Below are 22,859 nucleotides of genomic sequence, written 5' to 3'. Positions count from 1 at the left end.
GTTTGGTTTTTTTCGGTTTTTTTAAAATGGATAACCGAACCTAAACAGAAAAATCGGTTTTTCAAAAAACTAAAAAATTAACCATCGGTTAATGCTTCGGTTCGGTTTTTTTTCGGTTTGGTCTTTTCGGTTTGTTCGGTTTCAATTCGGTTAATTCGGTTTTCTGCTCACCCCTAGTAATAAATACCGTAAGCAACCTACCGCCTTTCGATACTCGGTTGCATCGAGTTCTACTTCGTTCTCGGCTTTCGAGTATTTCACACCATGATCCATCGGGACTTGAGATGGATTACAGTTTTGCATACCGGTCTCCTTCAGAATTCGTTTAGCGTATCCTTCTTGTGTAATTACTATCCCGTCCTCTCGTTGAAATACTTCGATTCCAAGATAGTAGGTTAACTTCCCGATATCCGACATCTCAAACTTGGTCGCCATACTCTTCTTGAAATCGGAAATTATACTCGAGCTTGTACTTGTCACAAATAAATCATCCACATACACGGCTACGATCAAACAATGTTTCCCATCCGTCTTTCGGTAAACCGATTGTTCCTTGGAACATTTTTGAAACTTCATGTCTCGTAGGATGTTATCAAGCTTTGTATTCCAAGCTCGGGGAGCTTGCCTTAACCCGTACAAGGCCTTTGACAACTTGTAAACTTTTGCCTCCTCGCCTTTTTTCTCATATCCTTCGGGTTGTGAAACAAACACGACTTCTTTCAATTCACCATGCAAGAAAGCCGTTTTTACATCAAGATGGTGGATTTCTCACCCGTTAGATGCGGCTAATGCGATTAGTAGCCGAACAGTCTCAATTCGGGCTACCGGAGTGAAAACATCATCAAAGTCGATCCCGGGTTGTTGCACGTAACCCTTTGCAACCAACCGAGCTTTATACTTGTTTATCGTTCCATCCGCATTTCGTTTGATTTTGAACACCCACTTCAACCCGATACATTTTGCACCCTTTGGAAGTTCAACTAACTTCCATGTATTATTCTTGTTTATCAAATCGATCTCGGTATTCATAGCACGAACCCATTCTTGGTTCGCCTTAGCCTCAAAATAGCTACTCGGTTCACCACTTTGTTGTAAGAAGTCATTCCTCAAGATTATGTGTAACACATAATCTTCTTGTAATCTTCTTGGTAAAACCGAGACTTGGGTTGAACGTCTTAGACCCGTTTGGGTCTCATTTTCACCCGAATGGACCTGTGACCCATTACTCATCGACTGAACTTGAGTGTGGGCTGAGGAATTAGGCCTGATATGACTCTGTTCGGTTGAGTCGTTGGACTCAGGTTGAACTGATGATGCAGGTTCAAAGGTTGGGCTACCCGGGTCGCTTCCCGAAGTTTCTTCAATAGTGGGCTCGATTTGACCAGTTCCATTATCAACCGCACCCCCCAAACAATAGAAAACATACCCGGCTCGTAGTCATTCTTCTCGACTTTCTTTACCCAATTCCACCCTTTGTTTTAGTCAAACACAACGTCCCAGCTAACAACTATTTTTCGGGTGTTCGGATCGAAGAGACGGTATGCTTTTGAACCCATCTCTGACCTGAGATAAACGAGGTGTCTTGACCTGTCATCAAGTTTCTTTAGATGTACACTATCAACTTTAGTATACGCCACGTATCCAAATACTCGAACGTGTTCAATAATCGGTTTCTTTTTCTTGAACCGTTCATATGGAGTTTGATCAACCAAGGCCCGGGTTGGGACCCGATTGATTAAAAAGGTTGAATGTCGGACCGCTTCTCCCCACATATAATTCGGTACATGCATCGCCTGTAGAATACTCCGCACCATCCCCATTAAAGTTCGGTTTCACCTTTCTACCACACCATTTTGTTGTGGCGTGTACGGGGCGGTTAAATGCCGAATAATTCCACTTTCATCGCATAATCGATTGAAATCACGTGAAGTGAATTCTCCTCCCCTATCGGTTCGGAGAGTTTTCATTGGTAAACCCGCCTCCATCTCAATTAGGGCTTTAAACCTCTTAAAACTTTCAAACACTTCACCCTTTTCTTTCAATAAAAACGTCCACATATATCGTGAGTAATCGTCTATAACAACAAAGACATACCTATTACCCGAGATAGTGGATGGGGTTATTGGACCGCACAAATCACCTTGAACTAACTCCAAAGGTTGGGATGCTCTAAACGAGGATGTGGCCGGAAACAAACGCCTCGTTTGTTTACCCACCAAACACGATTCACACAACTGATTTTCATGTTCAACATGAGGTAAACCTCGTACAAGATCCTTCTTAGCCATCACTTTTATTAACTCGAAATTGATGTGCCCAAGCTATGCATCATCTTGGATCTTTGAGTGCAAACACACGGAAGCTCCAATCTTCATTCGTAGTTTATAGAGTCGGTTTGCGGATCTTATGACCTTCATGAGTAACCTCTCGTTCTCATCGTACGTGATCAAAAGATCGTGCTTCATCCGGATGTCGCATCCGGACTCCGTTGCTTGACCGAGACTTATATTATTTTTTAACTCCAGAATGTAATAAACCTCGGTTAGCAAGTCTTGGTCACCTGATTTTCCTTGGAAAAGAATTGAGCATTTTCCCTTGATTTGAACAAATGACTCCCTCCCGGTTATGTTCTCGTTTAATTCTAAAAAATATGACCGGTTTCCTGTCATATGATTACTTGGCCCATTATCCAAATACCACACATCATCTTCGACCTGCTCGGTCTCATATTTCTTTGGTATTAGGTTCTGTTCATTTAAGAACACAACTTGATGCATATACGCCGCATCATCAAAATTTTCACGGGCTTCGGTTTTGTTTGCTTCTTGACCCTTTTAAACTTGGTCAGGGCAACCGGATGCAAAGTGACCAAATTGGTCACATCGGTAACATACAATCTTTGATCGATCTTTATTTTCCCTCTATTTGATGACCCTTGTTCGGTACTAGGGGTTCGGTATTGGCCATTAAATCGGCCTCGACCGTGACCTCGACCTCCTCGTCCTCGTCCCCTATTAGATTCAAAACTTATTTGACTTGATGAATCATATTTACCTAATAAAAGTTTACCTTGGTCACCCACTTGAATTTCTTCTTCTCGGATTCGCTCCTCATAGGCTCGGAGTCGGCCTACAACATCTTCAAATCCCGTTTTATTGAGATCCAACAGTTGCTCAAGCGAAGCAACCATCTGAATATACTTCGATCTTGGGAGACTTTTGAGAAACTTCTTTACCAACCTTGCTTCATCTATAACTTCGCGGAGAGCCGCGGATTTCGAGGCAACGCTCGATAACTTGCCCGCAAAGTTATCTATGGAATCTGACTCGTTCATCTTCATATTATCAAATTCCATTGACAAGGTTTGGAGACGTGCTTCTCTAACCCGTTCGGCACCTAAGTGTCGGGTTTTAATCAAATCCCACATGGCATTAGCAGTTTCTTGATCTCCAATTTGCATGATCAAGGTTTCGGGTATGGATTGAAACAACAAGGCCATAGCCATGTCATTTTTGTCTTCATCGGAAACAACCGAGTTGATGGTGTCCCAAACTTTGTAAACTCTTAAGACTACTTTCATCCTCATGGCCCACACGGTATAGTTCGTTGTAGTTAACATTGGACAATGAACGGAAGACGGCCCGTTCTCTTTCCCCTTTGGCGGTGGCGGTGGAGTCGTGTCACCCATGGCTATTCAAACCCAACTTGTTTGAACAAAGCAACAATTGAACGAACTATCCAATCGACAATGACAATAACTTATTCGGTAGATCAAACCAACTTGTTCGATCAACCACGGCAACAACTTCTTCGGGAGATCAAACCAACTTGTTCGATCGAAACACCTTCTTTGTTGGCCATTAATTATCGCGTTCTTGAACCGGGCTCTAATACCAATTCAAGAATGATAAACGATAATTAACGAACAACTTAGAAATAACCGACTTATATTATAACCAGAAAATATAGCTCAAAAAACTGATTACAATATCTTTGATAGTGATGGTGGTGATTGTTGTGTTTGTTGTTGTGTTGTGATGTTGTCTCTAACACTAACTTTGTACATGCATTTATACTAATAGCCCAACTTGGTCACCAAGCATAATATGTGTCCACCACTCAACTTGGCCACCAAGATGAACTTGGGCAACAAGGTCAACTTGGCCAACAAGGTGAACTTGGTCACCAAGCAAATGGAAGAATGTTTCATAATACTCCTTAGACTTTAACCGGCTTGTTAAAATCTCTTAGACCAGGTTCACCGACTTGTGACCCGGAATAGAAATTAATCCAACAACGAGGAGGGTCGACGAAGAAGACGAAGAAGAAAATTAAAGGGAGATGTCAAAGGATTTCATGTTTGAAAGATGTTGGATGCGATGCAAATGATCAAGCGAGTATCTATAAACAAAATTACTGGAATAAACAAATTTCAAATGCTGACACAGAACAAGGTATAAAGTTTACGAAGACTTTCTATGGAATGTGCTTCCTCTTAGGAAAATCATACGTTACCCATACATGTATAGCGAAGACTTTCTATGGAATGTGCTTCCTCTTAGGAAAATCATACGGTACCCATACATGTATAGCGTGGAAAGGACTAAGTATGCTTTTAGTGTTTTGGTGCATCTCGTTAAGTGGTAACTGAAGGTAAAAGAATGCAACGATCAAGTGATGAATCGGTATCAAAGAACAAAAATGAATTAACAAACAATATTGGATAACTAAATGTTTATTTATCAACAAATATAACTAAAAAAAAACTTGAATGCATGCATGTCTAACGTTAAATGCTAGTCAAAACATTATCAATTATAATTAACAAGTAATCGTAAATTTTGAGTTATGGTATTATTAATTATATATAGTTTATCGTTTTGATAAAATATATCTTTAGATGTTCATTTATCAATTTAGTTGCAATTTTAATATTAAAGTTTTTATACCATTTTTATAAATGTTGTCGAAGATCGTATGAATCTGTAAAGTGTTCGTCCATGTGGGCTTTCAATATATTAATGTTTTTCTATACATCACCACCAATCATTAAACCTAAATCTTATTATTCGATTTGCGAGTTTGTAACAGAAGACAGCATTATAAAATATGAATTCTTTCAATATTAAGTTGGATGCCTGCATTATTTGAACCTGAAAGGATTATTAATGTTTAACAAAGGTGTTTTGAGTTTAATCTCAACCGGAGAGCCTACTATACAAAAAAAAGAAAAAGAAAAAAAAAGCATGTTTAATTAAGTAAATTCAATGATTTCAATCCCTAAATACAAACCATAACCCAAAAATTGACTAACGTAATATGTGTACATGTATCTTCACTTTTTAGATCTAAGAAATTAAAGTCTAAACTGTTCAAGATAAACGAAAGCGGATAAAACATAAAATACAAAAAATACCAAGTCTAGAAATCGAAATTTGGTTAAGTTACACAAACGAAAAAGTTGAAGGTAGCCGTTATAAGAATGCCGAAATGGATGTGTGAACATACCAAGAATGAACCAAATAAGAAATGATTTTTTGGCCAAAATTTGGGGTGCATACATATTGGATAAAATAAGGGAGAAATGATTGAGATAGTTTTAGAATGTGAAGAGAAGACATATGAAAGCGCCAATAAGAATCGTGAAAAACCTCACATAGAGGGGCATTGGAATGGTGGTGGATCCTAATTAACATTGATAAGCGGATTAGACATGATTTGTTAGACATGTATGTATCTTTCTATGATATGGTTGATGATAAGATTTCTTTGAAATGTCATATTAATTATCGACTTTTTGGAGAGAGTATAGATATGTTTCAAATTGTAATTCTTTAGCAACTTTGTAATTTATTAGCAACTTTTCGATTTCGAAGTAACTTCCAATCTTCCAATGCATAACAAAATTACCCATTAGATCCAAACCAGGGTTGTTGCTTTGAGACCCTGTGTCTGGAGGCACTACTTCCTCACTTCCATTGTTCAGTAGGCTTCGCCCCCTTAAACTATCGAAGTGTGCACTCCTCATCATCCAAACTTATTTGATCAATGGTCATGATCCCTCCTTTTGTCACTAAGTAAATCCTAATCACAAAAGATAGCTTAATGACCACTAAAATCACAAATAATTGTTGTAGATTTAAGTAATCACACATTCAAACTTACACAAAAAAGAGAGAAAGACGAGGAAGAGAAAGTGGTCGATGATAGCAATTTGGCAATGATGTAATCATGTTCTAACAACAAGTAGGTCGAAGATAACCTTAGTTGAAAGAGGCCAATAAACAAGTCTTTAAGGAACATTGCACATAGTACAGTTCATATGAAATCAATTAGGTTAAGAAAAAAAAAATGTGAAAACGAAACAATTTGTTTTAACGGTCAACAAATAAAAAATTGTCAAGGTACTTCGTACGGGGTGACCTACTGGCAAAAGGCCACCACTAGCTGGCCTAACCAGCCGTACGGAGCCTTTAAGCGCCTCCAAATTGTCTTTGGTTTCTGGGAAAACCCACCCATCCGAAGGTCCACTGGTGGTAAACCTTAGACGTCTTTAGGATCGAACTGCAAATCACAAAGATCTCTTTCGTCCTTCATTGAGCCACATTTCCCCCCTCAAAAATGTTATGTATGAGGATTGAACTTGGATCTTCATTAAAAACTCAAGCTTACTACCACTAATCACATAGGGAAAAGAAAATGAAATGCTTTGAGTTATTACATTAACAAAAATCTTAAATATATATAAATGAAACCTTTAAAAGTTTTTTGGTTGCTCCTTATATTCTCTCAAGCCATCAGATTGCTTTATTTGTAAATGGAGACTTCTCATGCATCTGACCCGAATTCACGGATATGGGTCTCACCAAACCCATATAGCTCTTAAACGGGTTATAACATCTCATTAGATTAAAATTAATCTTACCAAATATTTGATATCAAAATCCTATCAAATATCCGATTAAAAAAAACGATATTATTTATAATTAAGAAAAAAAATTTATAATAAAAAAATAAGCGGGTCATGGGTCACAAAATCCAGATATCTTTTAAACGGGTTATAACATATAATTTATTTGTGAAACCCTTTAATAATCAAACTTTAAGTATATTACAACTTTTTTACAATAAAAAAAATTAAAATCCAAAAAATAAATATTAAAAACAAAAATATAAAATAACCGAGATAAAACTTACTTATAAAATAACCATGACAAAGTATTTTATAAGTTGTTACCTGTACCTATGGAAATAGAGAAGGAAGCAAGTAGAGCGGCTCAAATCAAATAAAAAAGGCATCGAAAAGTAACAAAACAGTTTGTGAACACGTACGACCGTCATATCCCGAATTTGACCACCGCCTATAAAATACACCCACAACACGGATTCATCTGATCTCACAAATTCACAAAATCCGAACGTTGTAACCAAAATCAAACAAATAATCTCATTTCAATATGATAACCGTTGCAATCCCAAACTCCCCAGTATTCTCCCCATCTTCATCACTTTACTGCAAATCATCGCCGGATTCTTCTTCTCCGTCGCCGGCCTTCAAGTTTAAGCTTCAGAACCCAGTTAAGGTTTCTAACGACGGACGACCCACTAATCCTACGCTTTCCAAACGGAAAAGACCCGCTAAATTGGCTATTCCGGTGGCTTCGGTTTGTTTCTCCGGCAAGCCGCCGGTGGAAGGAGGTGGTGGTTGAGGGAGATGGGTTTTCGGTTTATTGTAAGAAGGGGAAGAGAGAAGCTATGGAAGATCGGTTTAAAGCTGTTATTGAGCTTAATGGACAACACAAACAGGTATAACTTATTGTTCTGTTCGGTTACATTCGGTTCGGTTTTGAGCCTCGGATTTTGATGGCGGATTTGTTTCGGTTGTGCCACACACCAAAATGAAATCATAGTACTTTTCGCTTAGTTCCGTTTATGGGAATCGTGGAAACAGCTTCTTGCATCGGGTCATATGCACATCACGCACAACTGGCACAAGACTCTGAGAGTCCGAGTCCTGTGACACTAGGCCACTTGGACACGTACACATGGCCCAATGCAAGAGGCTGTTTTCACGATTCCCGTGACGGTCGAGGATAAGTAAATAACCGAATTAGAGAGTCTCGCCAGATTTGTGGCTTTTTTTTATTTTGATGAGATTTGAAAGAATTTTAATTTGTTTGATTCATTTTCAGGCGTTTTTTGGTGTTTATGACGGACACGGTGGATCAAAAGCCGCTGATTTTGTAGCAGAGAATCTTGATAAGAACATTTTAAAACAAATAGAAGAAATGGGTGAAAATAATATTACTGAAGCAATCAAGCAAGGTTACATGAACACCGATTCACAGTTTCTAAAACAAGATCAGCGCGGTGGATCTTGTTGCGTAACCGCCATTATCCGAGACAACAACCTCGTTGTATCAAACGCAGGTGACTGTCGCGCGGTGGTGAGCATTGGCGGCACCGCTACACCCCTCACCTCCGACCATCGCCCCTCCCGACAAGACGAGAAGCTTAGAATCAAATCACTCGTAAGCAATTTCATTTAGATCGTAAATCCATAACACAATGTGGTTTGTTTCGTTTGCTAATCAATTATGAACTTGTTATGTTCCGTTTTGTAGGGCGGGTATGTTGATTCTAGCCGTGGTGTTTCACGAGTTCTCGGGTCACTAGCGGTTTCAAGAGGGTTAGGGGACCGAAGCCTTAAGCAATGGGTAACAGCCGAGCCCGAGACAAGGGTAGTCAAAATCGGGCACGAATTTGAGTTCTTGATCTTAGCTTCCGAAAGGTTGTGGGACAAAGTGAGCAATCAAGAAGCGGTCGATTTAGTTAGACTGTTAAGTGTTGGTGATAATAAGTTGGAACCCGTTTCCGCTTGCAAGAAACTGGTTGAACTTTCGGCTTCTCGAGGATCCATTGATGATGCTAGCGTGATGATAGTTCAGTTGAGTCGGTTTTGCTTATAATATTTGTACTTCTTTCGTTACGAATATTATCAGCAAAATCGATCTGATTATTAATTTACATTGTTCATAGTTATGACATTTTTTCTCCTGTTGATACATCTTACATTAACATTAAATAACATGATTCATTTATTCTTTCGTTACTTTTACTTGTATGTAGGTTACATATCACATATGTTATGTCTTGATAAAACTTAGATAAAGGATTATTAATAATTTTTATTTTAATGAGTAAATATTCGGAAATCGTCAAGCATTCAAAATAATTGAATATTTCTGTGGTTTAGTTAACGAAATTGCCGACCGATTTCAACTCGAATAAGATGTCATATCCAAAATATTGTATTTACTAAGTCAATAACATTGTGAAAGCCCGTGGTTTATATTATTTTATTACCATTTCAAACGCCGCTAACGGTCACCATCAGCCGCTAACGACCAATACTGCATTCGCCATCACATCAAGCAACTGTAGTATCACGACCAAAGCCTCAGTTTTATAAATCTTTACCTCAAACTCGTAAATCATGATTAGTATGAAGTATTTTGGCCCATAGAGTATATTTATTTATTATTTCTTTTATAACCGTAATTTATAGATTTTTTGAAAGAGAAAAAACTAAAATAGGTGACTTGACTCGAGAAATTAACAAAATACACATTTGCTTTTAGCATTTTAAAAATACAAGTGTCAAGAACTATTCAAACAAAGAAGGATAAAGAAGCAACACTGGCTAAGAAGACACTCTAGTAGGCACTTTAGACGTGTATTATTATTAGAATGACTATTTTGTGGACCCGTTATATTTTTAAATGTTTTATGCGCTAGCTAAATTCCAGCCTTTGTAGCCGGCTTTTCTTATATGGTGTTTTTCGATTTGTTGAATTTAGATATGTCTATATTTGAAATGTTAAAAGTCGTTGCTTTGTTATTTATTTTTTTGCCAAGTTGCTTATTGAAGAGGTATGTACCCGCCTCAACACCGAGCGAGGCGGGTCAACCCACAAGATATAGGCAAGAGTCTTGAAATCAAGACATTATGAAGGCACAAAGCCAGAACCTATGCGCATGGCGCATATAACATATGCTCACGCATATCACATATGCTCATGCATCACATGCTCAGGCATCACATGCTCAGGCACCACATATACTCATGCATCACATATGCTCAGGCATCACATATGCTCACGCATCACATATGCTCACGCGTATCACATGCTCACGCATATCACACCTGCGCGTGGCGCATCCGCGCGTGGCGCATATCACATGCTTGTGCATATCACATCTGCGCATGAAACATCTGCGCGTGAGAATAAAGAGAAGACCTCGCGCATCCTCAGGATAGGCGCATATCACACATGCACATAATCAACCTCGTCCTTATCCAAATCAGGATTAGGGCAACCTTGATTGTGCGCGTCAGACAACCTTCCAGAATGTATCTTTTTAAGGAATAAGAATATGCTGATGTTGACAGCTGCCAATGAAAGGTGGACAACTCAGCAAAACCCATGTGCTACCACGTGATTATAACCAATGAAAAAGCACCAGGTGTCCCCAAGGACACGTGGCGCAAGTCAATTGGAGGAGGCCAACAAGGCTGAGCCCAATCAGTGGAAACCCTAGCATTATAAATACCACATCAACTCCACAAGGAAGGACACTCAATTACACTCAGTTATCCAGTAACACACTCAATCACACAGTATTCAGCTACATTAAGCAATACTCTCCAGATTTCCTTACTCTCATATTATTATCTTCTCCTACAAATACTTATTCTCACACCGGAGGGTTACCCCAAAGAGGACCCCTCTGTCCCTTTCTGAGGGGTAAGTTGACGGTGCTGTTCATTTTGTAGGTGGAAGAACCCAGATCCAAGAAAACCATCGGTGGAATAGCATAATCACACCCGAGGAAAGTAGATCGTCTACCAGTGAGTCGATCCACGTCTCTTCACTTATTTTGTTGATTATCCATTTATTTTATTTCTTTAAAACATATGAAAAAAGACCCTAAAAGAAAATTCCGATTTATGATTCACAACATGTATAAGCTAGGCTGTTTCGGTTTTTCTTACGTCGTCATACAAGAAATTGGTTTGCTGATAACCCTACTTGTTGTCACGATTTTTGCTTGTCACTTTAGGTGTAGCTCATCCCGCCCTAACGTCGCCATTATGCCTCTTGAGTTAAAAATATTAACTTTGACTTACTTAAAAGACATATCTAAGGTTTAATTGTTTGGATATAGATATTGGGTTAAAAATATTAACTTTGACTTACTTAAAAAGAATTGTAGGACCTCAAAATCAAAATGTTCTTTTCTTTTGAGAACGCCTTGATAGTTGATACGATAATGCACATAGCCCACATCATACCAAACTCCTAAGTCTTTCGTATTTTAGTTTCAACAATGCTCATGAACTTTATGTAAATTTTTATTATATTTCATGGCATCCACGATGGGTGTCTTTCGAGATGGGGAGACAGCAATGTGACGTGGACTAGGGGTATGAATGAGCCGAGCCTCATTATCGAGTTCAAGCTTGAACCTTGTGGGTTTTAACTATTTTCGAGTTGTATGTACTCCATTCACATTGCATAGCCAAGCTGCAGGCACAAATGCTCTTATTGCTTGTATTCGTTCATGGTTATTTTTACAAACACGTTTGTGGGCATGAGTTGACAAAGGACCAATTTGTGACCTCGCGATTGAATTAATTTTGATCGTTTTCATTATATATAATAGCTGAGTTATGTTCAATGAACTTAAAACATTTTTGAAGTTCTAATACAATCCCAAATTTGTATAAACTTTATATAAGTTAAGGCTTTTCCTAGAAGAATTTTAATAAATTTAAGAATGTGTTTTAAAAAGATGGATCGTTCGAAGAAAGTTTAAAACTATTGTAAAGCTGTTATATGATTAGACACGATTTTAGTATTTTTCAATGTTCCGATGCTTTTCGTTTTTATATAAGCTAAAGAGGATGTGCATCTTGGTTGTTGCAAGTGAAGACCAATAACACATATTACGTAAACTAATAAATCCTACAGATACTTAACTCAAAATTTTAACTTATATTAATTAACAAATATTTAAATCAATAAATGACAAATATTCGATATTAATTCTTTAACAATCAAACAAACGCAAAGCTAAACAAATCTACATCTTTAGATTAATATTCTCTTAAATCATAACATTAATTTAGACATTTCTGATTGTTTTTTTTTTCTTTTAATAAAAAATTAAAGAAAATTCTTTTGGTTGGTTGGTAAATGTATTATATAATTGAAGTCATGGGCTTCAATGTAGGTGGGCTTTTAAGTCAAAGTAAACGACTCGTACCCAGGAGGCCCGGAATAGGTACTTTGAATGTTGCAAACTTACAAGTAGCTTCATCTTGGGGTACATAAATAATGTCTTCGTATAATTAACTAATAATACATGATATTCCAGACACTATTAGTTTATAACATTTTATACCTATACAAGATCTATAAAAATATCAATTTACAGATTTTGTATATTTTTGTGCACAATTTGTCCCTTACATCATAGTCGAGTTGGTTTCGAAAATGGCTGATTTAGGGAGTGACTTGGGTTCCATCTAATGTTTTATTATGCGCATTTATTGGGTCATCAATCTAAGCATGTTGCTTGGTGAACTTGATTTACTACTAAACACAAACTAATAATCTAATAGACTGATTAAAAACTATAATATAACATGAAAATTCAGCCATGCTATATTATGGAGAAGCCCGGCCGTAAATCCGGGTCCCTTAACTGTCACATACAATTCATCATCACATGATTTGATTTTAAAACATAACTAGTTAACTTTTCAAATAAAAATGTGCTACTTAATTAGTTTGACTGAATCATCATCTAAGTAAACCGTCTAATGAGCTTGATTTACCTATAGCGTGATGAATCTAAGACAACTTGATGTAACTAGATTTAGATTATCTAGACTCGACCTTTGAGAAGGCATCCCCTTCCATAATACAGATACTTCCCTATAATTAAGTGAGCAACATGACCAAGAAACCCTTTTCGTTTTCAGTTGAGGGCATGCACCTATTTATATATTGGTCCACACAATCGCCTTTTTGATTTTCATTTAAACATAATCAATGTTTTTTTTGAAACAACAAATTTTTTCACCTAAAATCCCTCTAACCTTGCACTTGCAAGGATTTGAACCCACCACCTCCACTTTAAAAGGTGGACACCATACCACTAGACCATTAGGTCATGGGTAAACATAATCAATGTTGGTCTCTAATATAAAATCCACAAATCTTAGAGCCGGGTCAACTCTAGTACTCTACTAGGTCGAATACTCTAATTGTGGCGTGCAATTGATGGCTTATTGGATTATGTGTTCCTTGATTTTGAAATATTTTTTTTGCCAATCTATAATAGATTAATTTTCGCTATAATATAAAATAAAGAACTAGCTAATCAGTTTCTTTTTTCATTTTCAGTTTGAATTATAATAGCTTGTCAAACGATCAAAATAAAATGACAGGTAAACTGACAACAAGCTACGCTACAACCCCATTTTTAATTAAATACAAAACATCAAAAATATATTACTTTTACTTGTCAATTGTCATTGAGATGTAGAAACATAGGGAATATATGGGCTGGCATATGAAAATAATGTCCAAGCCTTCAATTTCAATCGAGTTGTAAAAGATCTTGCCACAAGATTTCCCAGAATCCCAACATGGCAACAATCTAGTATAAACTCAATGAATCCATTACATATATATGTGTGTATGTGACAAGATCAATTTAAATAATAAACATAATATTGTATTTTGGCAAAATCTTATAATATTTACTTGAATTCTTATAAAAGGATTAACCTAGTCATTTGCCTTAGAACTCCTAACTAGTGAAGAGTTACAAGCGCAAAACATGTAGATTCAATTAAATTGTTTAAAGCATGGGTCACGCGGTTAAAAATCTTTACCCACGCTTACACAGCAGTATCTTGAAACATACATTTTTCAATAAATGAAAACTAAAGTAATTCAAACGAACCCATTAATGATGAAGATTATAGATGGCTGTCAATTAAATATTGGAGATGATCAATCATTATATTAAATCTGGTTGGTGATACAATAAAGTTACATAGATGCGTGGGCAATACAAGAGACGTACCCATAGGCCATAGCTAGCTATGGTGAAAAGTGAAAACCCATTCCAGCGACACGAGACGTACACATAGCGCAGGTGGAAACCCCAAACTACGGTTTAAATAGAAAGTAGAGTGAACTGCGGTTTTTATTCATATGTTTTGTCTAAATCTACAGTTTTAGTCCAGTAGTTTCAAATTTGCGATTTTCGTTCATGTGGTTTCGTTTCACTTGCAATTAAACCCGAATTCACTAATCCCGTTAAACCCATCAGAGTGTCCTTCACGTGAGGGGCAGTTTTGTCCTTTTGTATTTCTCAAAATACACCTCATCCCCTCACGTAAGGGGGCTTGCGAATTAATACTGGGGTTTATTTGGAAAGAAAAAAGAAAAAATTGTCCCTCATGTGAAGGAGACTGATGGGCTTAACGACCAGACTTAATGTGATTAGTGAATACGAGTTTAATTGTAAGTGAATGAAACCACATGGACGAAAGTCACAAATTTGAAACTATTGGACTAAAATTGTATATTTGGACAAACCACATGGACGAAAACCATAATTTACTTTAGAAAATATAATGCCATCATGTATAAATTTAATTGGCGAATATATATAACTAGATTTTATCCCCCGTATTACGGGGGTTGTTTTACATTTTTCGTTTCTATTTTTTATATATGTATATTTGGATTTTAATTTTATTTATTGTAAAAAAGTTAATAATTAATTCTTGAGGTTTGATGATAAAATGGTTTTACAAATAAATGATATCTTATAATCCAGTTTAAAAGCTATGTGGGTTTGGTGATACCCATTACCCGTTTATTTTCTTTATTATAAAATTGTTTATTAATTATAAATAATATCTTTTTTTTAAATAAAATAGGATATTAATTTTTAGTATATCCCTATTTTATACGATTTTCATATCAAATATTTTATGAGATTAATTTTTAATATAATGAGATGTTATAACCCGTTTTAGAGTTATCTGGGTTTGGTGAGACCTTTACCCGTGAATTCGGGTTAAATGCTTGAGAAACATTCATTTACAAATAAAGCAATCTGATGGCTTGAGAGAATGGTTTTTTTACATTTTTGTTTTTTAATATTTATTTTTTGGATTTTAATTTTTTTTATTGTAAGAAAGTTAATAATATATTTAGGGTTTGATAATGAAAGAGTTTCATAAATAAATGATATGTTATAACCCGTTTAAAAGCTATCTAGATTTGGTGACCCATGACCCGCCGCTTATGTTTTTTACTATAAAATTGTTTATTAATTATAAATAATATCATTTTCTTTTTAAATTTTGGATATTAAATTTTAGTGTATCCCTATTTTATAGGATTTTCATATCAAATAATTTGTAAGATTAATTTTTAATTTAATGAGATATTATAACCCGTTTAAGAGCTATTTACCCATACCCATGAATTTGGGTTAAATCAATGAGAGACCTCCATTTAAAAATTAAGCAATCTGGTGGCTTCTATAAAAAGAGGGAGCGATCATATCGCGACACATAGGATTTTAGTGTTTTCGTTTATATATATTATAGTTCACTATAGAAATATGTGGTTATCTTTTTCTACGAAATAAGGGTGTTACAACATATCATGACCCATAGAAATTTCTTAACTAGATCATCTATCAAATTAACGCATACCCTCTTTTGGCTGTTTCTATATACGTTGTACCCATCTTGTTTCAGTAATTTGTGTACAACACTTCATTAGTCTTAACCAAATAAAAATTTAATATATTTAGTTAGTTAATAAACTTGGTATTAAAATAAACTATGTATACATGTCTAAACTTACTATACTAACCAAATTAACTCTTTAATTAGTTGTGGGGTTGAGAGTTAAGATCAGGGGGGAATCATGCATGTTTGTGGCTTGACATCACGCCACCACGAGTGCCAAATGACAACGCAAAGTGTGCAGCCTTTTATGTGATCAACACCAATAATTGTATCTAAACCTAATTGAAATATATTAATATGGTGTTTGGATAATTGGATGTATTAGACCATGGGATAAGTGGATATATGTAGATCCCAAGACGGGTGGATCTAACAATGATCTTGGATCAACCGAGCTTAGTGTTAGCGGAAATCACACTAAGCCACCTAAGCGGTCTCGGATCTTGAGATGTTATTTTCGGGTTTTAGAGATAGAGAGAGAGAAAGAAAGATATGTGTGTTTAGAGAATTTTGCAAAAGGTTTCCTTTGATTTACAATGAACAACCATTACTCTCATGGCATGCTTCCTATTTATAGGGAAGCATGCATGAGAAGTAAGTTACATTAAATGCCCAATGGGCTTTACAATATTATTTCCCTTGGGCCTAAACATTCATAACTAACAACTAAAGCCTAAAACATAATAAACACAATACAAAAGACTAATATAACAAAATGGGACTAACAATCTCCCTCTAGTATTTAGTATTGGAACCCGTCGGTGTCGTAATCCAGCTAGCCGTCCTCGGGTAGTGGAAGTTCAACAACTCTTTTAACAAACTTGTTGAAGGCTTCAACTATCCGGTCTGTGTTCTGACGACCGATATCCTCGACGGTTCCCAGGGGAGAGTTGTAGAGCTTCTTGATATCTTCTATATGCAGCCCCATTAGCTCGTGCTCGTCAAATACGCGAATCTCAGGCAGATCTTTGCAGCGTATTACGGCCTCCCCGGTCGTGTTGTCGAAATCCCAGCCAATGAAGTCTCGGAGAATGTTAGGAATAAATGGTTCACTATGGTAGATGATATGACAGTTCTTTGTTGCCCTGTATCTCCACATTGTTCGCGGCTCTCCGGTGGCTGGGTCTATCTCCCTTGGGTTCTTGTACTTCCGACCCTTATTCGGCTCAAAATCTTTGTAGTCGACTTTCGATTGACGATGAAGATAGTCCGGGATCCAACTCTCTAACGTACTCCCAACTGCACCATGGCCTAGAGCCTTTCGAAGATAATTAATGTCAAGCTCTGGTAACGACTTGAGCTCACGGTGGTTGAGATAGATCAGATCACCACTATATCGTCTGATAGCCCAACACGCGTTCTCCTTATTATATTTCGCATAGACAATCAGCGAATCGTCGTGGTAAGGGTAGATGAGCTTGCGTGCGCATGCACGACTTGACACAATATGATTCTTCCTCTTCTTCTTTGGTGGTTCCTGTGTCAAGTCGGCAGTTTGATTGGAGACGGGATCAGCAGCATGAGTCTCTGGAGCTTGAACTTGAGCATGAGGAGTGTCTGGATTAGGGGAGCAGTTGATGTAGTCATCTTCAACCCCTTCCTCTGTATTTTGTTCAATAAGTTGCTCCAAGTTCTTTCCTGCTTCAATAAAGTCATCCATAACACCTGCAAAGTCATCAGGAAATAAATCTTTATACATATCAGTAATCTCCGTGTCATGCTGCCTGACTTTGCCGGCTGAGTCGTGATCAGCAGGGTCTTGAACTTCATATTGAGCGTGTGGAGGTGATTGAGTGTTAACTCCACCTCCACCTCCTACTGATCTGGCTCCTCCATCTCCTCCATTCCCACCATCATCATCACCATCATCATCCTCATCATAGCTATCATAAACGTCATCATTGTCATCATCTTCTTCATCATCATCATCATCATCATCCTCATCCTCATTCTCTTCTTCGTCATCACCATCATCACCGGCTTGGTCCTGAGGTTGTGCTTTTTGTTTAGGACCCAAGCTTGTACTGACTCCACTAGCAGCTTGGCCACCCTGTTGTACCACACGACCAACAGTTGCCTCTCCTTCAGATGCCACGAATCTAACTCCTCGCAAGGCCACACTTGGATCTGCGGTAGGTTGCGAACCGCCAGCCTGAGAAGTCTCTCCCGACCTTCTCCAACTCTTGAAGACTTTATCAAGTCGATCCTCCAGACCATGAAAGTCATCTTCATGAATACCCATAAGGTCTGAGGCAGCCTGATATTTGCTCACCAACTCTTCGTTTGTCTTCAGTTGTAGCTCATTAAGACGATCATGTTCCACCACCTTTTCTTGAATAGCCTCCATTTCAGCTCTGAGTGTATCGAGGGAAGTGGATGAAGCGAGCTGATTTTCTAAGTTTGTAACTCTGGAGTTTGTAGCTTCATTTTCAACATCCCATCTTCGAGAGGCATCCTCAATCTTCTTGTTGAGACTAGTTTTGAGAGCACTTGCACTTGGAAGGCTTTTCTCAAGAGTAGCCAGTCTGTCAGCAAGCCTGGAATGATCTGCTCGTAGATTGTCATTTTGAGATGCTTCGTTGTTCAGTAGCAGTTGTTGATTCTGGACTCTGGTGTGAAGCGTGTTAATCAACAATCTTTGGTTTTCCAATTAAGCCTCACCGCTTTCACTTCCTCAAGAACCTGAACCCTCTCCTTCAACTCCGCCTTCTCATTCTCATCTGCAACCTCCTTTACTTTCAAATCCTTGATAAAACGAAGAAGACCTGTCTCTCGTTCCGCCCTTTTTGCGTTGGATTCCTCCAGTGCGACGATCCTATCGAGGATAGGATCGGCGTATACTGGAGGTGTCGACGATTTCCCTCGGGCAATGGGTTTGGGTGAAATGATAGTGGATGGTGATGTGAAGGACAATATGGGTGGTGAGGTTGTTTGCAAAGGTAGGGTGATGGGTTGGGTATGGATTGGTGAAGTTGTAGTGATGGGTGGTGTTGGTTGTGTCACAAGTGGTGTTATGGTTTGGGTTGGGGAAGTAATAACGGTTTGGCTCCATAAGCTTGTTGTTTGGATTGGTTAGCTGAAGACGGATGATGTGAAAATAGAGGAAGTTGTTGTTTCGGTGAATGGTTGAGTGGGTGGTGTTGTGATTTGGGAGGGTTCGGGTTCGGTTTGAGGTGGTGAGGGTGGTATTTGGGGTAGGAAGGTTGATATTGGTTGGTCTGTTGGAGTGGGATTAGGTGAGGATTCAGGTGAGTCGTGGAGTAAGGTTTTGGTTTTCTTGGATTTGGATTTCTTTATGGTCTTTGGCTTCTTGTAGGTAGGGATTTGGATTTTTGTTACATCTAATGCTTTGAGGGCTTGGGCTAGGGCTTCTTTGGTGATTTTGGGTTGGTCAGATGGTTTGTCTTGTGAGGGAATCTTGACAAGAAACTTGGATGACTTCTGGGAGTCCCCAAGTTTCCTCAGACGCTTCAAGGGCGGCTGGTCTTCCTCTTCCTTCTCTAGCTCAATAAACTTGCCCTTCTCAGCATCCTTCCTTTTTAAATCATGCTTGGCTTTAGTGCGCTCCTCGGCCGGCTCATCACTAGAATCAGCCTCAATCTCAACATCCAACTCCTCAATCTCTTCACTTTCAACATCTTCATCACCCGCAGTTCAGTCTCCTCAAACAAACCGAACTTAGGACCCGGCCTTGGTCCTTCATACTGATGTCCCCTTCCTTTGGTGCTCAGCAACACACCAAAGAGTGAAATCTTGATCTCATTCACATGATAGGGCTCGGGAAGTGACTTCTTGTCATTAGCTTTCTTTGACCCCGGCCTTGGAACATCTGGGAACAAATCATCCAGGAGCATCTGTACGAATCTCGGGTACATAAGCCATGTGGCTCCACTCCTGATGTTCCCCAACATGCACAGGAATATTCTTCGAGAGTAATTGAACTTCTCTCGAGTCGTTAAAGCAAACATGATCCTGACCCAGTCCACACTCATGCTATCAAATCCTCCACGAATATCCACAAAGCAATGAGTGACTATGTGGAATAGAAATCTCCAGTATGGTGGGAGATGTTTCTTCTCAAGGCTCTTCCATTATGTGTCATATCCCATCTGAGTAACAAAATCAACGAGCTTCTTCTTATCTCCCTTCTCATATGTATAATTTGGCTCGTCAGCAATCTTCAACACCCATCTAATGTCTGCGTCAGTAATCGTTAACTCCTTCCCGGCAACCTTAGTAGTGAAGGATAGAGAATCATCAGCTATATGAGCAAAAGCCCAGAAATCCAGGATCCACTTGTAGTAAATAGTTGGATCAGCAGATATAGCGTGTGCAAGGGGTGTTTGCTTAAGTCTCTTGACCATAGATGTGAACGCTTTATCCTTTCAAGACTTTGGAAGCTCAAGAGCACAAAACTGATTATGTCCCTGAAATTAATACCACAAGATTATGAGAATCATCATTAGATAAAAGCAAAACAAGATAAGTTATATACATATGCCTTAAGCATTCACATAGTACTTAACTTAGTTAAAATGCACATTTTAGATTTTATAAGTTAGTTAATAATCTACTAAGTCTAATATATATAAGGTTCTAGTCCAAAACGGTCTGTGAGTTCAAACATTTTATTAGTTCAATATAGTCCAGTGGATATTAGTCTGAAAAACCAAAATAAATGCCAAGTTAGAGTTTTTCGCATGGACTTATTTCGCTTCGCATGAGCCCAAGCGAAGCGAAACAGATATGTTTCGCTTTGCATGATCCCAAGCGAAGCGAAGCAGATTTGTTTCGCTTCGCATGATCTCAAGCGAAGCGAAAAACCCTTTTCATGCGAAAAAGTTTCACTTTGCCCTTTTTGATCTTTTGTTCATTTCGCGTGTGTCGCCAAGACCCGAATTGGGTTTCTGGAAAGTTTGAACCTGAAACACTTTGGTTTACTTGGTCAATTGAACCTTAGAACCCATGAACAAACCCTATAACTACAAACTGTACAAAATCAAGTCTAAAACTAACAAATAATGATGATAAACATAAATCTAAGGTCCTAAGGACATGTTATGATCATGAGATCTGTCTTAGATCTAGCACCGACGGTTCATAAGAAACGCCGTCTTGATCCAAGAGAACCCAAAAACACAGATGAAAGGATGAAATTAGATGTTTATGTTGTTATACCGAAGGAGCGTGATCTGGATTCAAATGCATATTTGATAATGAAGGGTCGGATCGTTGATGATTTGAAGTTTTGAAGATGAGAGAGAAGAGAGAGAGTGAAAAGTAAAAGTGTTTGGTGAATAGTGAAAGATATTTTAGTTTTCCCATTTATATAGGGTCAGCCTATCTCGCGATAAGGTCAAAACATCGCGAGTATTCACCGAAAATACACTCTCAATCCTTGATCTTTAAAAATATTTGCATTTTCAAACCCGAAAAACGTTTACTCACCGAATCCAAACACTCGTTTAATTTTTATAATTTTCTTTTGTCGGTCCGTTACTGTTAATCTTTGCACTAACGATCTCTTAAGCATAAGCATAAAAGTAAAATAAAATTAAATAAAATACTAATAAAATTAAAAATAAAAATAAAATATAATAAAATAAAAAGATAAAAATTAAAATTAAAATATTTAACTATACAAGTACTTAAAATTTTTAAAAAAACAAAAACAAAACAAAATGAACAAAACTTTAGATGAAGATAATATTAAATTAATTTACATAGATCTTTTCTTTATTTAATTTACAAAGAACGATCTTGACATGGAATCATATTGATTTGCAAAGCCTTAGATCACGTCTCCATTTTGAAGTTATTGTGACACAAACTCATCATTGACTGTAGATATTGTCCACATTTTTAACTTGACAAGTGTTTTGATGTCAAAGTGATAATTTTGAAGTTCAATTAGGCACGGTGCTTATGTGGTCCCCACTTAATAATACATGTTACTGATTCCATCATATCTCGGGTTTACTTTGTGTTAACATATCACCTCAACTTGACTTAAACCTTTCTTAGTTGATCACAATATTTTTATTTGTAAGGTCCCGTCCCCGGTAACCCTGCTTTGGTGTTAGATTTACTCATAAACACAGTTCTAAAATCAGAGTTAATTAAAAACTTTTCGCGGAATACTTAATATTAAACATTCTTACATAACATAAGTACTTGTTTTAACAAAATACATTAAGTCTTAAACAATAACATAAACGACACGTGAATCTTCCGTCTTCGATGCCAGTCTCCATCCATTTGCCACATGTCCCACCTCAAGCAACATGTCTCATCCTACTCACCTGCGTGCATACTAAAAGGCAGCTATGCTGAGTGAGTTCTAGTTAATCAATTAACATACATTACATTCATATCATACTCATATGTGTCCGGAGATACGTATTTATACCTTATTTACTATCACTTCTTTCGTACATACTTTACATATATGCATAAGTTCTTACATACTTTCTTTCATGAAACCCTATGGTATACCATAAGCTATTCTATCTTAAATATCACAGATATTATAAGGGTCTGGTTCCTAACATCACAGATATTATAAGGGTCTGGTCCCTAACATCACAGATATTATAAGGGTCTGGTCCATTCTGTCTCGAATAACCATACCTTTATCATGCGTGCATACTTTACATATCTTCTAGTTATAAATATATATACGTACCCGTTCATACAATCATTATGTAACAATACATTCAATACACAAGCATACACGTATCATACACTTACCAATCAAGTAAGGGTATTATCTACTACATAGGAGTATGCACACAGCCCCGGAAACATAACAGATATAGGGGCTAGAACTCACCTGGAGTCGGTTTCTCTCGCTGTTAATGGTAATGCCCTTCCTTAGTTGCGCACGGCTAACTGTACAACATATAACATGTGTCAATTATCCATTACTACTACTTCCTACATCTAAGTTAGTGAAACCCACAACTAATGGGGGTCCGGGGGCAGCGCCCTGGTAGCGGGGTCTAAA

General features: G+C 37.5%; 1 protein-coding gene and 1 pseudogene across 2 annotated transcripts; one reads left to right on the top strand and one right to left on the bottom strand.

Annotated features, from left to right (window-relative positions):
- Positions 1–2,321: 2,321 nt before the first annotated feature.
- Positions 2,322–3,688, bottom strand: LOC143602208 (uncharacterized). Its single transcript, XM_077079402.1, has 3 exons — positions 3,240–3,688; positions 2,831–3,011; positions 2,322–2,747 (listed from the first exon to the last, which is right to left on the bottom strand). The coding sequence occupies exons 1-3, from the start codon at positions 3,686–3,688 to the stop codon at positions 2,322–2,324; spliced, it is 1,056 nt and encodes a 351-aa protein (XP_076935517.1).
- Positions 3,689–7,457: 3,769 nt separating this feature from the next.
- On the top strand, positions 7,458–8,969 carry LOC143602207 (putative protein phosphatase 2C 25 pseudogene; annotated as a pseudogene). The gene is made up of 3 exons (XR_013147790.1): positions 7,458–7,806; positions 8,193–8,531; positions 8,625–8,969. The product of XR_013147790.1 is annotated as a putative protein phosphatase 2C 25 pseudogene (transcript).
- Positions 8,970–22,859: the final 13,890 nt, after the last annotated feature.

This window comes from Bidens hawaiensis, unplaced genomic scaffold (genome assembly GCF_021521415.1).
Source record: "Bidens hawaiensis isolate Kalapana, Puna unplaced genomic scaffold, B.hawaiensis_p1.1 tig00058126_1, whole genome shotgun sequence".
Taxonomy (NCBI): domain Eukaryota; kingdom Viridiplantae; phylum Streptophyta; class Magnoliopsida; order Asterales; family Asteraceae; genus Bidens; species Bidens hawaiensis.
The sequence above is the reverse complement of the archived record's forward strand: the minus strand, read 5'-3'. Positions and strand labels throughout refer to the sequence as shown.